The 17,922-nt window shown below is 44.5% G+C and overlaps 1 protein-coding gene across 1 annotated transcript in view; it reads left to right on the forward strand.

Annotated features, from left to right (window-relative positions):
* Positions 1-17,922, forward strand: part of LOC108803549 (structural maintenance of chromosomes protein 6-like) — a 100,381-nt gene that overhangs the window by 12,669 nt on the left and 69,790 nt on the right. The window contains exons 3-8 of the mRNA XM_018575385.1: positions 1,140-1,245; positions 2,878-3,014; positions 9,257-9,318; positions 10,314-10,394; positions 14,337-14,438; positions 17,698-17,817. Of these exons, the coding sequence (XP_018430887.1) occupies positions 1,140-1,245; positions 2,878-3,014; positions 9,257-9,318; positions 10,314-10,394; positions 14,337-14,438; positions 17,698-17,817 (608 nt within the window). The remainder of the gene's footprint in view (positions 1-1,139; positions 1,246-2,877; positions 3,015-9,256; positions 9,319-10,313; positions 10,395-14,336; positions 14,439-17,697; positions 17,818-17,922) is intronic.

A 17,922-nucleotide genomic window follows, 5' to 3' on the forward strand; every position in this document is an offset into this window, starting at 1 on the left:
TTCACTTTGTACCTGATTTATAGGTCACGGCTGATGTTGGGATAATTGAAAGCATTTCACTGAAGAACTTCATGTGCCATGCAAAGCTTGGACCATTCCGATTTGGACCAAATGTCAACTTTGTTGTTGGGAACAATGGAAGTAAGTGGTGACACCTTCTTTTTTTATTTATTTATATATACTGTAATGTGTGTGTGTCTCTAAGGCAGCAGAAAAATCTAAAAGTATAAGTACAGAGTAATGGCCATTGGTTTTAGCAGTTAGTAGATATAGACGATTTCGATCTCTCCTCTCTCCTCTCGAGCACACGGAGCTCCTGGGATTTGTACATCTCTGTTTTATTGTATGATTTTGTTTTTATAAATATATATAAAGTGATGCACAGATACCAGTTTTGCGAGTACAAGTACTGATACTTGCCCGAGTACTCACAGATACAAGTACTGATACATTTTTGTTTATTGTCATGTGACAGTTTTTCTAAAACAATACAGACTAATGATTTCAGGACAGTGGTGGAGCGCCAGAGCCCGGTCCCAGCTGCAACCCTGGTAGTTCTCATGAAAATGCCAAGTATCGGCACTGGTATCTGAACATTCCTATAGACAACTATTATAAAAGACTGCACGTTGTCATTGATGCTAAAGGGGGCAATACACAGTATTAAGAACTAAGAGTATGTAGACTTTTGAACAGGGGTCATTTCATTGTTTTTTATTTGTTACCATGTTTTGTTTTATGATTGTGCCATTCTGTTATGACCTACAGCTGTATATGAGTCCCATAAGAAATAAAATAATTGTGTTTTGCCTACTCACATGTTTTCTGATGTAAAGGGGCTACTCTGATATGAAAGAAGGCTGACTTAGATGTGAAAGGGGGTATCTGATGTAAAAGTGGTGTTATTGTGTGGGTCTCCCCCCCCTCCCCCCTATATAAACCATAACAGACCACTATCTGGGATAAAGATCTGGTGTGGATTTTGGTGGGGCCATATGTTTATTTTAATATATTTTAGACTGGGGTGCCTCAATTTTGTATAATTTTAAAGGATGCCATGCCTGGGTAAAAAAAAGTCTGAGAAACAGTGATCTAACCAATGCCAAAGCTGCTTGTATAATTGTTTTCTCACTCTCTAGGTGGTAAAAGTGCCATTGTTACAGCTTTGATTGTGGGTCTGGGCGGCAAAGCTGCAACTACCAACAGAGGTACCTCAGTAAAAGGATTTGTGAAAGAGGGGCAGATGTAAGTCCTAATCTACTATTGCTGTTTTAAGCCATTTATCGTTGTGCCTACATTTGTGAGGGGAAGGACTTGAAAGGCTCTAGGTTTCTTGGATGGTTTGTGTTATATATTTATTACACTTGCCTCCATGTTGTCTTTTCCCAGTTATTGCTTTTCAGAAATGATGTATTAGTAGTGCAGGGGTACAGTTTGCTTAAAACAAAAACAAAAAAAGTGCACTTATTCTTTCTGCCTCCCTCCATTGACATCAGAGCCCTCCCTCCCATAGACTTCTATGCCCGGCCAGCAGTAAGAGGAGTTCGGCACTTGGGTACCGGATTTTGGCAAGTATAAATCTGCGGAGGGGGAGGGTGGACTCTGTGATGATAGGGGAGGGATGCAAAACAAGCAAGTGTACTTTATTCTGTAATGATTTGGGTCTGTTCACATCTTCCGGTACCTGCTATTTTATGAATGTAAAATACAATATGTTCTTGTTTGGTAAATTAAGCCTAAAGTGTGAGGCAGTTGATAGGCAGCGACTGTCAGACTGCAGGTCATCTCTGATCTTTAACACTTGGGGCCATATGACATTGTTAAGTTGCAATGAAACGCACATTACCGTAACAACAATATTGCCATGTAATTGATTTTGAATGGCACCCTAATGCACTGCAACATATTCACAATGCAGCACACACGACACAGGGGCATCTGGGGAAAAATGGTGAATCTTTTTGTTTTGTTTCCCCTTCATTGTGGTGTATAGGCTGCTCATTCAAAATTATTGGGCTGCTTTAACAATTCACAGTAACAAATCGCACGTTGCAGCACATTTGTAAAAGCAACACAGGACAGACATGAGATTGAGCATAAAACTGAGGCGTCAGGCTCAGACAAGAAGTAAAACTAGAGAATGCATTTATACATTTTTAATCCATAACCTTTCACTTATGAACATTAAAGGAGAACTATGAGGTGAGTGCTTTTCACTCACCTCATAGTTCCAACCGACCTGTGACAATGAGACTGTCACAGGTCGGTTCAGTAGATCGGGAGGTGAGCGAACACATACCGGCGTTCGCTCACCTCTCGATTCTGTCACGGCTCTCTGCCGTGACAGGGGAGGGGCTGGATTCTCCCCGCTCCGATCCGCCAGCGCTGACTGGTGGAACGGACGGGGGAGGGGGTGGGTACAGCTGGCTCTGCCTCTAGATAGGCAGAGCCAGCTGTCAGTCACGCAGCTGGGCGGATCCCGGCACAATTGTCGGGATCCGCTTCAGCTGCCGCGTCTCAGTATACCGCGAGAAGCAGCTTGCGGTATACTACGGCGTCTCAGTATACCGCGAGCTGCAGCTCGCGGTATACTGAGCCTAGGGTGACGGGAGGACGCTCGTTTATGTCCTCCCGTTACCCTAAGGAGAACTATGGGGAAAAGCCTTAACCCCATAGTTCTCCTTTTTAAGGGCTTGTTCACACCAAATGCAGACCAAATCTGCATGCGTTTCTGCACACGCAGTGCAGTGGGTTGTGCCGCGTTTTTGATGCGTTCCGGGCGTTTGCAAAGGGAAACCAAAACCGTGATAATTATGAAATAACCCTTATTCCAAAAAGTTTATCTTTTGAAGCATAGTTAACGCGTTTTGATTTCAGGTCTGCGGACATATCAATAACATTACGGAACCGAGGATCGGATGCATTCAAGCCTGAGGTGTACGGAGATTCCATTGTCGTTCAGCAGCATTTAACTGTAGATGGAGGCCGCACTTACAAACTGAAAAGTAAAACGGGTATGTGGCAGCGCTGCGTGTAATAGTAATGATAAATTGTACAGAGTTGTTGGGTCCGGGTCTCCAGACAACCTCCTACGTGAGGGTGGGACTGTTGGAAGCGTGTTGGCTCTTCACACAACCTCCCGTCTCCATGCTCTAATTATCTGACAGCTGTGAGTGCTCCTTATAGCACACTACTCTGTTTTAGATGCTCTACACCAGGGGTAGGCAACAGCTTGCCCTCCAGCTGTGGTGCAACTACAAATCCCATTAGACATTTCAAGATTCTGACAGACATGACTGCCAGATGCATGGGATTTGTAGTTCCACCACACCTGGAGAGTTTTCCTCCCCCTGCACACCATTGTTATCACATGTGGGCTGCGTCCTGCATGTAGTGCTTTGTCCTATACCATGTATGTTGTACCTTGTATTACATGTTTAACGTCTATCTTTTCACATAAATAATATATACAAATTTATTTCTAGAGTTGCTAGGTCAGCACATTGTTTTTTTTTAAAGTACTTTTTATTCAATTTTGCATATAAAATACATACTAACAACAGTCTCCTACAGCAGTTGGGGTACATTATTGGTATCTATCTGCCAGTAGCTGCCTCATTTCCCACCCTCGGCTTATATTCTGCCAGTATAAGCCGAGGTACCTAATTTTACTTATATTCGGGACGGCTTATACTCGAGTATATACTTGGTTATTAACATCCCATACCCCCACCCTCCATTCCCTCATAACAGAAACCCCCCTCCCTCCCCCACAAACCTTGTGCCAGGTCATGCCCCAGGACCGAGTGTACCACCAGAGCTAGACATCTCAGTATGCCTCAGTGCCAAAAAAGGTGCATCCCCAGGCCCCCAATCCCCCACAACTGGGCTGGATGAGCACCTGTATAAATGCAATGAGTTAACAGTCTCCTGTAATGATAGCCCACCCAGTTCTAGGCCAGACAATAAAGGTGTGAAACTATAAGATGATGAGGGATAGTGCAATAGGGACCACAGCTTACATCATCCTAAGAGTTCTCAAAGCGTCCCAGCCCCATCACTTGCTCGTAGTTAGGCTAAAGCAATCCAACCACCCCAAATCTTGTCAAACGTCCCAGGGCATCCTCTATTAAGATAGGCCGCCTTTGTACAGATGTAGGGAGGAATCAACAACACCCCTCCACTCTGCCAGAGTGGGAGGGTCTTTCCTTTTCCAGTGGAGGACCACTAGTTTCCTAGCAGAGAATAACAGTATCCCAGTCAGTGTGCGCAGGGCAGTGGTAGGGGCAATTTGCTCAGTGAGCCCCATTAAGCACACTGAGATAGTTTGTGGAACAGGAAGTGCTATAACCTGTGAGATGAAGTCCGTTACTAGTTTCCAGTACCCAGCAATCTCCGGACAGTCCAAAAAAATGTGACGAAAATCAGCAGGTTGTGCTGAACATCGCCAGCACGAGAGCGTGGTATCACGGTAGATCCTTGCAAGTCTTGCAGGCGTGTAATAAACTTCATGCAGGATTTTAAATTTGTATAAGCCTGTCCCTGACAGATCCCACGTGGGAAAAGGGGTAGTCCCACGCCTCCTCCCAGTCATCATCTGAGAGATCCGGCACGTCCATTACCCATTTTGGCTTACAAGGGAGCCTATGGACACCCTCCGTGGCTGACAGGGCCTGGTGCACCAGCGATAGAGGTTTCCGTATACCCTCCTGCCTAAGCATGGACTCCAGAGGCGAAACCGTAAGGATACAATGTGGCCCCTCCATCTGCGCCTGGAAGGCATGCCATAACTGGAAATATCTAAACGGGTATTATTTGGAAGCTTAAATTTCTCTTGTAGTTCTGCGAAGGAGGCAAGTGAACCAGCCAGTCAGATCCCCCAATGTCCTAACTCCTCTCACTAGCCAAATGTGAAAGTCAGGGATATCCATAAAATGCCTCAGTCTCGGGTTGTTCCACAGGGGAAGCGTGTGGCGATAATTGAGCAACGTCCGGGGTAAAGGATTTTACACACCTCGTCCCAAGCCCTAAGAGTCGCCTACATAGGGGCTGTCAGGGGATAGGGCGCCCCCATTCCCCTATAAACCAACCTCGAAAGAGCTGCATATGACCCCAATATCGCTGCCTCTGTCACCACATCAGCATCTCCATCTTCCGCAGTGAGCCAGCTGTGGGCCACCACCATCTGGCCCGCCAGGTAGTATTTCTTGAGATTAGGCAATGCAAGGCCTCCCTGAGTCCAGGGCTCCTGGAGAAGGCTAAGCTTCACCCGTGGAGTCCTGGAATTCCAAACAAAGGTGGAAAAGAGTCCATGCATCTGTTTAAAAAAGGCGTTCGGTACCCCTGTGGGAGCATTGCGTAGGAAGTATAGCAGGACAGGGAGTACCTTCATCTTAATGAGATTCGTGCGCCCTATAAGAGTCAGTGGTAGGTGCATCCACGCCTCCAGCCTGCGTTTAGTGTTCGGGAGCAAAGGAAGCACGTTCATTTTATAGTAGTCCCCCACCTCAGCAGTAATTGTGACCCCAAGGTAAGTAATTTTGTCCACCCATTGGAGAGGGAGGTCTGGGTCCGCCTGTTGCTTAGTCAGAGGACTCAATGGCAGGATATGTGACTTTGACCAGTTCACCCACAACCCCGAGAACACAGCAAATTCCTCCAGTACCTCCAACACTGCCCTCCAACACTGCCCGCAGCCAGTTCCGGGTGTGGTGTAGAATCCGCCGCCTCCTAAAGGAGACTAAGCCATCCGCAAAAGATATGGGGGCAGCATTCCGGCCTCGAGGAGAACAGCAGGAGACGGTAATTGCAAAATCCGCCCGACTCCTCGGCCGCCCCAAAACAGACTCCTGCCCGACAGTATGGTGAGTTAACGTGGCAGTCCCAAAGCAGGGCAGTTCAGGTGGACCCGGGCCAGGAAAGTGAACCAAATAAAACGGATCTCTCTTAGCGCAATGCATCCAGCCAATCCCCCGCCTGAGCTGGGGTGTCAAAAAAGTAAACCTTGCGGCACCATTCCAGTCCACATGCCCTCGGCATTGAGAGGATGCTTTTCCTGCTGGGGGGGTGTGTGTGTGTGTGTTGGGTTGGGTTTACCTTGTCCCCATGCCGATGAGTACAAGGGCTTCTTCCACACAACCCGGGGGTCCTATCTGCATTTGGGTACATCCTTTCATAAAGGGGGCACCCAGATACTGCCCTCCTCTTTGGTGAATGAGTAGGGTTAACAACTACCCCTTACTCATTCTCAAAGATCGTCCAACGTCCATCACGTCCAGCGATGTAATCCAGCGTCCATCATGAACGATACCTGCCAGCTCGACGTATACAAAAAAAGTCCCACCGACCTGACTGCTCGTGTTGAACTCTCGCCGCAGATGACAGCTCTTGCCCGAATACAAACAAATGGGCGGAACAAATGGTGATGCCACGACTCGCTCTGCCCATTTGTTTTCATGCCATGACAGCTCTGTGTCCTGAAATGGCATGAAAACAAATGGGCAGTGCAAGTTCAGTGATGTCATGGTACTTGCTCTGCTTATTTTTCTAGGAAGTCCTGAGCGAGACGCACCGGGAGAAGTGGCAAGAAACAAAGATCCTAAACCCATGGTGAACACCAGACGACGGGGGACAAAGGAATATCCGGTAATAAATGTATGAGTGTGTGTTGAATAAGAGTTTTGCCCCTCACCAAAATGATGTGATTTTTCACTTTGAAGTTTAGACATTCAAACTTTAAAGCTGCCTGACATTAAAACAACATTTCAAGGACACTCCACACGCACCTACCACTTATCTTCCTACCATGAGATTTAAAATCAAGCATTCCTTTGTACCACCTGGACAGTTCCCATCTATAGAAACATACTGTATATAAAAATGGTTAAACACCAAACCTACGAGGTTGTTAACAGAAGGATGCATAGCACAATGGCGGTGGGGGGCAAAGAACAACCCTTGCTCCGGCCAGCATCTCCACCCTTTCCTGGTTCTATTTAAAACCACTGTCCATGTTTGTAGACCATATCTTGCAACCCCTGGTGAAAGCTCTGCCTTCCTACACCCAGGACACGAAGGATTTTCTCATACGATCGACGAGGGTTTAATGTCACTTTAAGCTCCTTGTCTTGGAACAAACTTTGGCAAGGACCAGGTTCTGCTCCCCGAAGAAAGAGAAAGTAGACATTGACCATAGACTTTTCATCACTAGATGCAATCCACACTCCCAACACCTTATTTGAGTCCTGTACCACAATACGAACATTTTGTTAGCCGATAGATCACTTACCCCAACTGTGCTGCCACATCCAGTGTCCTTTTTATTATTTCTGCTGTTTCAGTTACTCTGCATACCTATATCATTGTGTTATGCTGTATTTCTAGCTACAAATGTAAGATTAGCATTGTACAGCCTAATCTGTACATACTTGGCATCTTCCACGTCACCCCCTACTCTTTTCTGTACATTGGTATAGTCTTCTGTTAAAACTTTCCCAGCAATGCTTTGTACAGCCTCTTTTCTACATCACCCTCACTGAGGTAAGAGGCTGTCTGTTATCCTGTTAATGGCAAAGATAGGAAAGTCTTTTCACTCTAAGAATGACTAAGAATCGCATCCTATGTATATTGGGGTTTGTCTTGTGTGTGTGTGTAGATATATCTACATGTGACGTTACAGTGTACATTTGTCACTGTCACCTTGAAGAAGGGACCCTGTGTAGCCCCGTAACGTTGGCTAAATGACGCTTGTGACGTGTTTTTTTTCAATAAAAAAGCAAAAGGATTAGTTTGTTTTTTTTTTTAAAATACAATAAAGGAATTGTCAAAAACTTTATTTTTTGTTCAATCAAAGGATTTTCTTCAAAGGTGTTGTGTGTTTTATTTACATTTTACTTAACTCTTTGGTCAATGAGTAGGGGTAATAGCTACTCCTTACTCATTTACAACGTGGTGGGTTGAGGGGAGTGGGGTGTGGGTGGCATAAAAGGGGGCACACAGATGCAGATAAGCCCCCTCTCCCCCTGTCGGCAGATCCCACAAACACTGGGCCAGGGTTGTTCCAGAGGCCCTTCTCCTCATCGGCATGGGGACAAGGTGCTTTTTCAGGGGTCCTCCCGTAGGAATTTTAAAATTCCAAACCAGACCCTTAAGCTGAGCACTGGCCTGGAATGGTGCAGGAGGTGGGGGCGGCAGACTGTTCTCCCCGCTTCAGCTGTGCTGAGCCAAAGCATATGCATTTGGCTTGGCTGTTAACTTTGGCTGCTGTATGGGCTACTCTGACTAGTCCGTTCAGCTGAACCGAAGGATTCCTGCAGCCCAAGGCTTAGCTGAACAGCTCAATCCTTTGGCTCTTTAGTGAGTGACCCAGAAAGTCTCTGAGCATTTGTGTAGGACAGTGTTGAAATGAAATCAGCCAGAAGTTTTCATAACTTCCGACAGCCCTTTCCTTTACATTATATGGCAGAATTCCTAGCAAGTAAAAAGCACTTAAAGGAGAACAATGGGAGGGTGAAATACACTCCTTCCAATGGTTAGAGCCAACGTGTGACACGTGCAGCTGTCACACGCCGGCTCTATACCTTGAGAAGTGAGCGATCACAAACCACTGGTTGCTCGGTTCACGATCTTCTCCCTGCAGCGAGCAGAGGACTGTCAGTCACTGCCCGCAGGGATTCTCCTCTCTCTGCTCCACCAGCACTGACTGGAGCAGGGATAGCCAAGCTCTAGCTCTCCAGCTGTGGTGTAACTGCAAATCCCATGATGCATCACTCTCTGGCATTCATGTCTGGCTGTGAGAATCTTGCAATGCCTTGTGGGATTTGCAGTTACACCACAGCTGGAGGGTCAGAGTTTGGCTACCCCTGGACTGCAGGGACAGACAGGAGGCACAGCCTGCACTGGCTCAAGAAGACATTAGTAAATATGTTTCTTGGACCTAAAAGAAAACTAAAGCCAAAAAAGCTTGGGCGATAGTGCTCTTTGAAAAATGTAAGCAGCAATTTTTAAATATAAATATTTTTTTTAAGTTGCGCAATGTAAATGGGGACATTTTACAGTTTAAAAGATGATGTTATTCTGATTTGGCTGCAAAAGTAGAAATACACTGTAACGCACCCTAAAACCTTTATGGGAATCCATCTGTATAGTGTTCCTATCAAAGCATACTTGGCTGATATTGAGGGGCCAAGCAATGTACAAACAATAAGTCAATTGTAAGATTTTCTTATCTAACATCTTATTTTATTGTTCTTTGAAGGGATCGTTGTTTCATCTAAGAAAGAAGAACTTGTTTCAGTTCTTGACCATTTTAACATACAGGTATTGCTTAAATTAATTCATAATAGGAGTTTGTTAGTGTCCCAAAAAACGTGATAAGGCTTTTTAAAGAGGTCTGTGCTCAAAAGTTGTATTTCTCGACTGTACACAACGTGGCGCAGAATAACCATGGGTTATATGGCCAAAAAAAGCTGAAAGTACAGCCCCAATATAACCCCTCTCACTCCCAGCCTCAGTTTTTTTGTTAATGTACTTAAGTGATGGACGTCTTCTCTCTGCTTGGATACTACATGGGCGCTCACCTTGGCACCTAGTGCATTGTGTTGACTTAGTCACAGGGTGTTATCCTGATGCCAGGATGGCACCAATAGGCAGGTGTGCTGGCTCAGGCATACTTTTACGTTTGAATTTGGAACCATTTTCCCTTTTCCTCACTTTGCTGCAGTTACTTCTTGCTGCCCCTGAGGGCCGCCATTACACCCGTGTAAGTCTCACTTTTACCAAGCTTATTTCAGAGAGGCACATCATTTTTCTTCCCCTCCTGGTGTACGAAGGACTGGCACTGTTCCTGAAGTAGTGTATAGCACAGTGATCTGTGGACGTTTCCTTGGCTCCACCTGCCAAGTGCCTGGCACAGATGGCATTAACCCTCGGTCAGTTGTGGAAGGAGCATTCCCTGCCCATTTGTGACGCATAACTGCAGGGTGGGAATCGCGCCTACCTCCACTGAGTGGGCTGAAAGGAGGGGTTTGTTGGTCAGTTTTAAGCGGGCTTGGGCAAACTGGGTTCACACCAAGACCCAGGTCATCACAGAATTCAAATCCTGAGGGGGAGGGCGTAGGTTGAGCTTAGTTGCTGACAGATGGCTGTGAACTTTGAGGATGGGTTGTTCCACAGTTCCTGCAGTTACACAGATCACTGAGGGCTCATTGTAAAGCTCATTTACCACTAATAGTTTAGTAATTTATTGCAGCAGGCAGTTTTAGAGGCCTTACTTCTCTGTGATATGTGGTTTTAACTACCTTTTTTATTTGTAGATAGCCAACCCAGTGTCAGTTCTAACTCAGGAGATGAGCAAACTCTTTTTGCAGTCAAAGAATGAATCTGACAAGTATAAGGTGAGAGAACTTCTGATGTGTTATTACTTGGCTTGTTGTGTGGTATAAAGTGCATACTGATAATATACCAATAGCTTGATAATACCGTGCCCATTGCTTGTTATTGTGTGCCTCTTCTCATTCCTTCAAACAATAAACAAGGCCTAAGCCATTTAAAAGATGGATTTCTGCTTTAATCTTTTCTGTTTCTCTTCCCAAAGTCGCCAGGATCGCTTCTGTTGTAAAGCCGACAGACGGCTCTACAAGTTTAAACAGAGTCCCGGCGGCAAAAGTCACCGGGAGTCTGTTCAAACAGCCCCGATGCTGGCGACGCACACTGTACGTCGTCAGTCACGAAGGGGTTAAGGACACATCATTTAACGGAAGGGTTATACTGCCACCTGCAGGAGTAGAATGCTAGGCAGAAGAAAAACCAACAAAGCGCAGCCCCTTCTTGTGGGTCAACCCCCCTACTTGTTGGAGACACGCCAGTTGTTTTGCATAGTGTCAAGGAGTATGGACCTAGCTCCCTGCTGGCGATCTTAGTTCTTTTATTTTACTTTTATTTTTTCTATATTTTTTTCATTGATCTTCAATCAACAGCCGAGCTGGTTGACAGGCTGGAGTGCATGCAGATCACAGCTTTGATTCTGTGCTCTGCCGCTCGGGCAGTGATTACAAGTTTTCTCTTTTTATAGAGCTGTGTGTGTCTATTTATGAGGATTCTGTGGATGCTCCGTCAGATTTTTTGGTGCGCATTGATCATGGCACTTGTGGTACAATGTCTTTATAATAACTCCTAGGGCTGCAACAACTAATCGACATAATCGATTATTGAAAAAGTTGTCAACTTTTTCAATAATCGATAGCCCGATCTCAGAAGCAAGTTGCTGGAAGACTGCTCAGGTAAGCCTGCACTCTCCCCCCACATGGTGCTCTATAATGTATTGCTGGGATTTGTATTCCTCTATAGCTGATGGTACATTGTGCTGTATATTATACATAGGAATACACATCCAGCAATACGTTATACACTGTATGTATAATGTATTGCTGGGATTTGTTGTACTCCTCTATAGCTGGTGATATTCTGCATTGCACGGTATAATGTACTATTGCTGGGATTTGTTGTACTCCTCTATAGCTGGTGATATTCTGCATTGCGCTGTATAGAGGACTACAAATCCCAGCAATAATACATTATACAGTGGTGCAGGGCTGAATACCACCAGCAATAGTACATTATACACCGCAATGCAGAATGCCTCCAGCTATTATGTACTATTGCTGGGATTTGTTGTATTCCTCTATAGCTGGTGGTATTCTGCATTCATTGCTGTATAATTTTACACTTTCCATTTCACTATATTGCACACCACACTATCTTTCTTTTTTACTTCCACCGCTCCAAGCTTGCTCCTGTGATGGACTACAACCTCAATACAAACTAGTAGTCCCATCACTGGAGCCTTTTTTTAAACTTTATTTTATTGTTTATCCGATTAACCGATTAATCGAACCTAATAATCGGCTAACTAATCGATTTTGAAAATAATCGTTAGCTGCAGCTCTAATAACTCCCTCATAGGGAATGGTAGTGTCCCTCGTGGGCTTGTTCTACCTGGGTTCGCTTCGCTACCTTTTTATGGAGGGCCCACGAACGCATCGGACGTCTCCTCCAGTTTGTGTACCCATCTGTGTTGCACGAGGCTACAGTTATGGATGGGGTGTCTCCCTTTTTCGAAAAACCGATGGACAGAGGAGGTGACTCCAGGTTTGGATCTATGTATATTATCGCTGAAGCTGCCTTGCTGTCTTTGACCATCACTGAATTGGTGAAGTTTTGCGCCAGTGTCTGGAAGGTGAACTGACTGCTCGCTTGATCCTCGGTCTTCTTTATATCTGACGCTTCGCTGGATACCGGACACTTGCTTAGGGCGACTGCTTGTTTGCAACGACATTGGATGATGTTGCCGAACATCTTGTGGACTAGCATCTTACTCCTGCAGGTGGTGGTATAACCCTTCAGTTAAATTAAGATGTGGCTGTGTCCTTCAATGAATGCAGAGAAAATGATTTTACAGCGAGTACAAAAAATCCTATTATTTCTGATGTTTTCACCTATTTTGATTCTTAGGCAGTTATGACCCATACCATACTTTGAAAAATATTAAATATCTCTTCATTTATTTTTGTCAATCCATTTTTCAGCAGGCTTCACCTTCCAGATCATGAAATCCTCTATTTTTATTTTACATTTCCAGAGCTGCAGTCAAATGTTTATATTTTTTTGGCAGCAAGCTTTGCAAATGACCCCTGGCAGACATTTAGACCTCTATTACTGGGCATTGCTGTCAGTCAAACAGTGCCAATATGTTTATAGGAGAAAAAAGCGCAGTGATGACCTCACGCTTTGTGCGCAAGCAACAATAATGTTCTCGGCCATATGTCCTACCAAACAGCAAAGAGGATCTCTGTATATTTTTGTTGCATATATTGGTGGCCAAACATATATACTGTATAAGATCTGAATGACACATTTACATTGAATATCAGCAATGCTGAATACCACCAGCAATAGTACATTATACAGCGCAATGCAGAATGCCTCCAGCTATTATGTACTATTGCTGGGATTTGTTGTATTCCTCTATAGCTGGTGGTATTCTGCATTCATTGCTGTATAATTTTACACTTTCCATTTCACTATATTGCACACCACACTATCTTTCTTTTTTACTTCCACCGCTCCAAGCTTGCTCCTGTGATGGACTACAACCTCAATACAAACTAGTAGTCCCATCACTGGAGCCTTTTTTTAAACTTTATTTTATTGTTTAACCGATTAATCGAACCTAATAATCGGCTAACTAATCGATTTTGAAAATAATCGTTAGCTGCAGCTCTAATAACTCCCTCATAGGGAATGGTAGTGTCCCTCGTGGGCTTGTTCTACCTGGGTTCGCTTCGCTACCTTTTTATGGAGGGCCCACGAACGCATCGGACGTCTCCTCCAGTTTGTGTACCCATCTGTGTTGCACGAGGCTACAGTTATGGATGGGGTGTCTCCCTTTTTCGAAAAACCGATGGACAGAGGAGGTGACTCCAGGTTTGGATCTATGTATATTATCGCTGAAGCTGCCTTGCTGTCTTTGACCATCACTGAATTGGTGAAGTTTTGCGCCAGTGTCTGGAAGGTGAACTGACTGCTCGCTTGATCCTCGGTCTTCTTTATATCTGACGCTTCGCTGGATACCGGACACTTGCTTAGGGCGACTGCTTGTTTGCAACGACATTGGATGATGTTGCCGAACATCTTGTGGACTAGCATCTTACTCCTGCAGGTGGTGGTATAACCCTTCAGTTAAATTAAGATGTGGCTGTGTCCTTCAATGAATGCAGAGAAAATGATTTTACAGCGAGTACAAAAAATCCTATTATTTCTGATGTTTTCACCTATTTTGATTCTTAGGCAGTTATGACCCATACCATACTTTGAAAAATATTAAATATCTCTTCATTTATTTTTGTCAATCCATTTTTCAGCAGGCTTCACCTTCCAGATCATGAAATCCTCTATTTTTATTTTACATTTCCAGAGCTGCAGTCAAATGTTTATATTTTTTTGGCAGCAAGCTTTGCAAATGACCCCTGGCAGACATTTAGACCTCTATTACTGGGCATTGCTGTCAGTCAAACAGTGCCAATATGTTTATAGGAGAAAAAAGCGCAGTGATGACCTCACGCTTTGTGCGCAAGCAACAATAATGTTCTCGGCCATATGTCCTACCAAACAGCAAAGAGGATCTCTGTATATTTTTGTTGCATATATTGGTGGCCAAACATATATACTGTATAAGATCTGAATGACACATTTACATTGAATATCTTGACTCCTGTAGAAGATGCATCTCGGTTGTCCCGTGCGTGTATTATTGGGCAACTTGCTTTTTTCTGCTTTAGTTTTTCATGAAAGCTACACTGCTGGAGCAGATGAAGGAAGATTATTCCTACATCATGGAAACGAAGTCCAGAACAGAAAACCAAATTACTTTTGGTGAAGAGGTAAGTGTTTCAGTAAACTTACTGCCAACATTGCAGGGCTCTTAAAGTGACACTAAACTTAGGAATTAAATCTTAGAAATGTGTTTGGGTACCCCAACAACGAACAAAAAGCATCTTATTTGTGTATCACTCGGCTGTAGATCCTCAAATTATCTCTAAAGTCATGCTTACACTCTCCTTCCTTCTGGATTGTGTCTACTTATGTTTCCTATTGTCCCTGTGTGTTGTAACAAGTAACCGCTGCTCCAAGCTTGCTCCCGACTACAATCTCAATTTACTAATTTGTATAGAGATTGTAGTCCATCAGGGGAGTGAGCTTGGAGCGGTGACTACTTTACAACACACACAGGGACCATGGGGAACAAAAGTAGCCCCCCTCCAGAAGGAAGGACAGTGTCAGCACCAATTCAGAGATGATTTGAGGATCTACAGCCAAGTGATCCAAAAATAAGATACATTTTTGTTACTAGTTAGGGTACTTGAATGTATTTTAACTCCTGAGTTTAGTGTCACCTTTAACATTGTCTCCTCCATGGAGTGCTTTGAATCCATAAAGAATAGGTGTGATTTAAAACTCATTAGGCTCAATTTACTAAGCTTCACTTGTGTTATTTCCCACAATCTTTGTTCTTTTCAGCCATGTGATTTACTTTTGGCTTATTTTGGCCATCGTTGCTATACAAAGAAAAAAACCTGTTATGACAATTGTCCCAGCTAGTAAATGAAGCCTAAAATATACTTTTATTTTTCCGGGGCAAATCAAGCATTTATGCAGCGATAACCTATTATGTTTTCCATTTCTGCTTCTGTTCTCAACTGCACTGGTATCATCAAGGATCCTGCCTGCACACAGGGTCGGATTAAGAGCATCATGGGCCTGGTGCTGTTGGTCGGTCCGATGGGAAGCCGTAGAGGGGGGTCTCTTATTAGGCAGCCGCTCACTCCTCGCTGGGGCCTCATGGGCCACCTAATATGCCTAATTAGAGAGCTGCCGGTGCCTCTGCCTTATTGTGTTCAGCCTGGTCGGCCCAGATTGCCATTGGGCGTATCGAGGACATCTGGGCTGGCTGAGCTGAGCCTATTTTCAGTGGTGGGCCTGGAGGAGGCACTCCAGAAGCCCCTATGTTGATCCAGCCCTGCCTGCACATGAAAAAATATGAACTTATGCTGTCTCTTAAATAAAAGACTAGTAAGCTGCAAGAGACTACATTTTTGTTTTTGGGTTTAGGTTAGCTTTGAATCATGTGCCTGCTCGAACAGTACAGACTGCAGGCAGATTCAGAGGCAACAGAGCCGTGAGGACTCCATATAACCCCTCCTTCTCATAGAAATCCTCAGTTATTAGCAAGTAAAAGGGAGGGTCATCTGTACTGTACTCCAAGAAACAGATTTTACTGTTTCTTGGAGTACAGGGCTATTTCAGGACACAGGTCAATGACTGGGATGTCCAAATTCAATAGAACTGAGGGGTGGGCAACACCGCAAACAGGACCAGAAATAAAGTGGAAACTTCAACTTAGCCAGCACTCTGTGGCCCCTTATAAATTAGCATAAGCAAATGCCTGAATATCCACCTGGTAAACTTAGTAAATGTGAGAACTAAAGACCAGGTGGTGGCCTTACAGACCTGCACAGCAGATGCTTGATGCCAGAAAGCCCAAGAGGTGCCAACAGTTCTAATAGAGTATGGAAAACGCGGAGCAAGGTGCATTAGTACACCTTGTAAAAGGTAGACTTTCTGGCATGCAAGAGTGTAGGAATGACATTCAGACAGACCTTTATTCCTCAGTTGTCAAACCAGCAACTGAGAACCAGTATGGAGTACCAGACCTTAAGAAGGGAGGTCTGGAAGAGGCCACAAGGAGTCAACCAGAAGCCAAAGGATATCCGCGTATCACATTCTTCTGGACCAGTTGGTAGCCCTGAGAATCACTGGAATGCTCTCCACCTTGATTCTGCAATGTAAAAAAAAGATAGTTAAGGGAGCAGTGGTATAGATCAATGTATGCATGTGAGATAGGGACCTTCGATTGTATGCTCTTTGAGGGCAGGGACTGATGTGAATGTGCAGTATGTAAAGTTCTATGTAAATTGTCGGCGCTGATCCCACTTAATCACCAGAGCATCCACCACACATAAGGTTGAGGACCCCTGGTCCAAAATATGAATCTGTAGTTTGAGAGCAAAGAAATCCTTGAACAAGCCCTCCACCAGCACAGTCAATGCCTTGTTAAGGTACAAAATGGCAGCATCGACCTCCATTACCACCCACTTTTTGAATGCTTCCTCCAGGGGATAGTGCTTTGTTAATCGCTCTGGAGGAACAAATAACTAATCAGGATGTTGCCTATTGGTACACAGCACTTTCTTTACCAAGGAGGAAGGTGTTTGCTGCCGTCAAAAAGTGAGGGGCCCTGTAAGGCTACTCACTGACTGGACCCGGAAGAGTCCCTACCGCCAGGTCCCTTGAGTGCCCACTTCAGTTTTGTTTCCTGTTTCTCAGCTCCCCCTCTGCATTTGTGCCTCCCCTTGTGTGCCCTAATGGTGTACCAAGATGGCCACCCACACTCCACACTTGCTCCAAACGCCAAGACTTACCCACTGGCAGTGTCTTCATCCAAACGAGCTGAAGGGAAGCCCTCCACCCTTGGCTTCACTCACTTTGGATGAGCATATCCCAGAGGGGTTGTTCATGGAGGGGTTCATACTGATATGCCACTGCCCTGGACCTATTTAGTATCCTGCTGCTAACCCAACGTGCTGCACAAGATACCAAGGTGGACGCATAATACAGTGTCTGAAGTGACATTACAAGCCTGCCCAGTGTTCTCATGTGGCAACATTCTGGACACAGGAGGAACTTACTTGAAGCAAAAAAAGGCAAGAACTCAATATAGAAAGGACATCCCCTAAGGACACTAGCATTAAACTGAGGATTCTTGGGAGTGGGAGGGGTTTTATGAGGGTCCTCAAAACTCTGGTCAGTGCCCAATCACTGGTAATACCTCCATATTACCCACTGGTCTCTGAATCTGCCTGTGTCCTGCACTGTGTGGTCAGGAAAAGTTTTGGTTGGTGTTGGGCTCTATAAAGATTTCTGACATTTCTAACCCAGTCTTCCTCTCCTCTTCATATGTTGTCCGGTTGCTGTGGACTATACTTCTCTTTCAGACATTATTTTAAGGGATGCACTATGTGAAATCTTTTTTTAAACGGCGCACACCTTTTATATATTTGTTTTCGATTCCTTTCAATTTAGAGACTCCGGGAGCTAAAGCATGACTGTATAAGAAAGGAGGATAGGTTCAAAAATCTGGCATCACTGGGAGAAATGAAGGAGAAGTTAGAAGATCTCAGCCGTAACATGGCCTGGGCGGTGGTAAGACTTTTTATACATTTCAATTAGCATTGCTGCTAAGTGTTCCCCTTTTTAGTACTGAAGAGGAAAAAATACTGTATATGTGCATGTTTGTTATATATATAT

Source organism: Nanorana parkeri, unplaced genomic scaffold, assembly GCF_000935625.1.
Source record: "Nanorana parkeri isolate BGI_ZX_2015 unplaced genomic scaffold, ASM93562v1 scaffold53, whole genome shotgun sequence".
NCBI lineage: Eukaryota > Metazoa > Chordata > Amphibia > Anura > Dicroglossidae > Nanorana > Nanorana parkeri.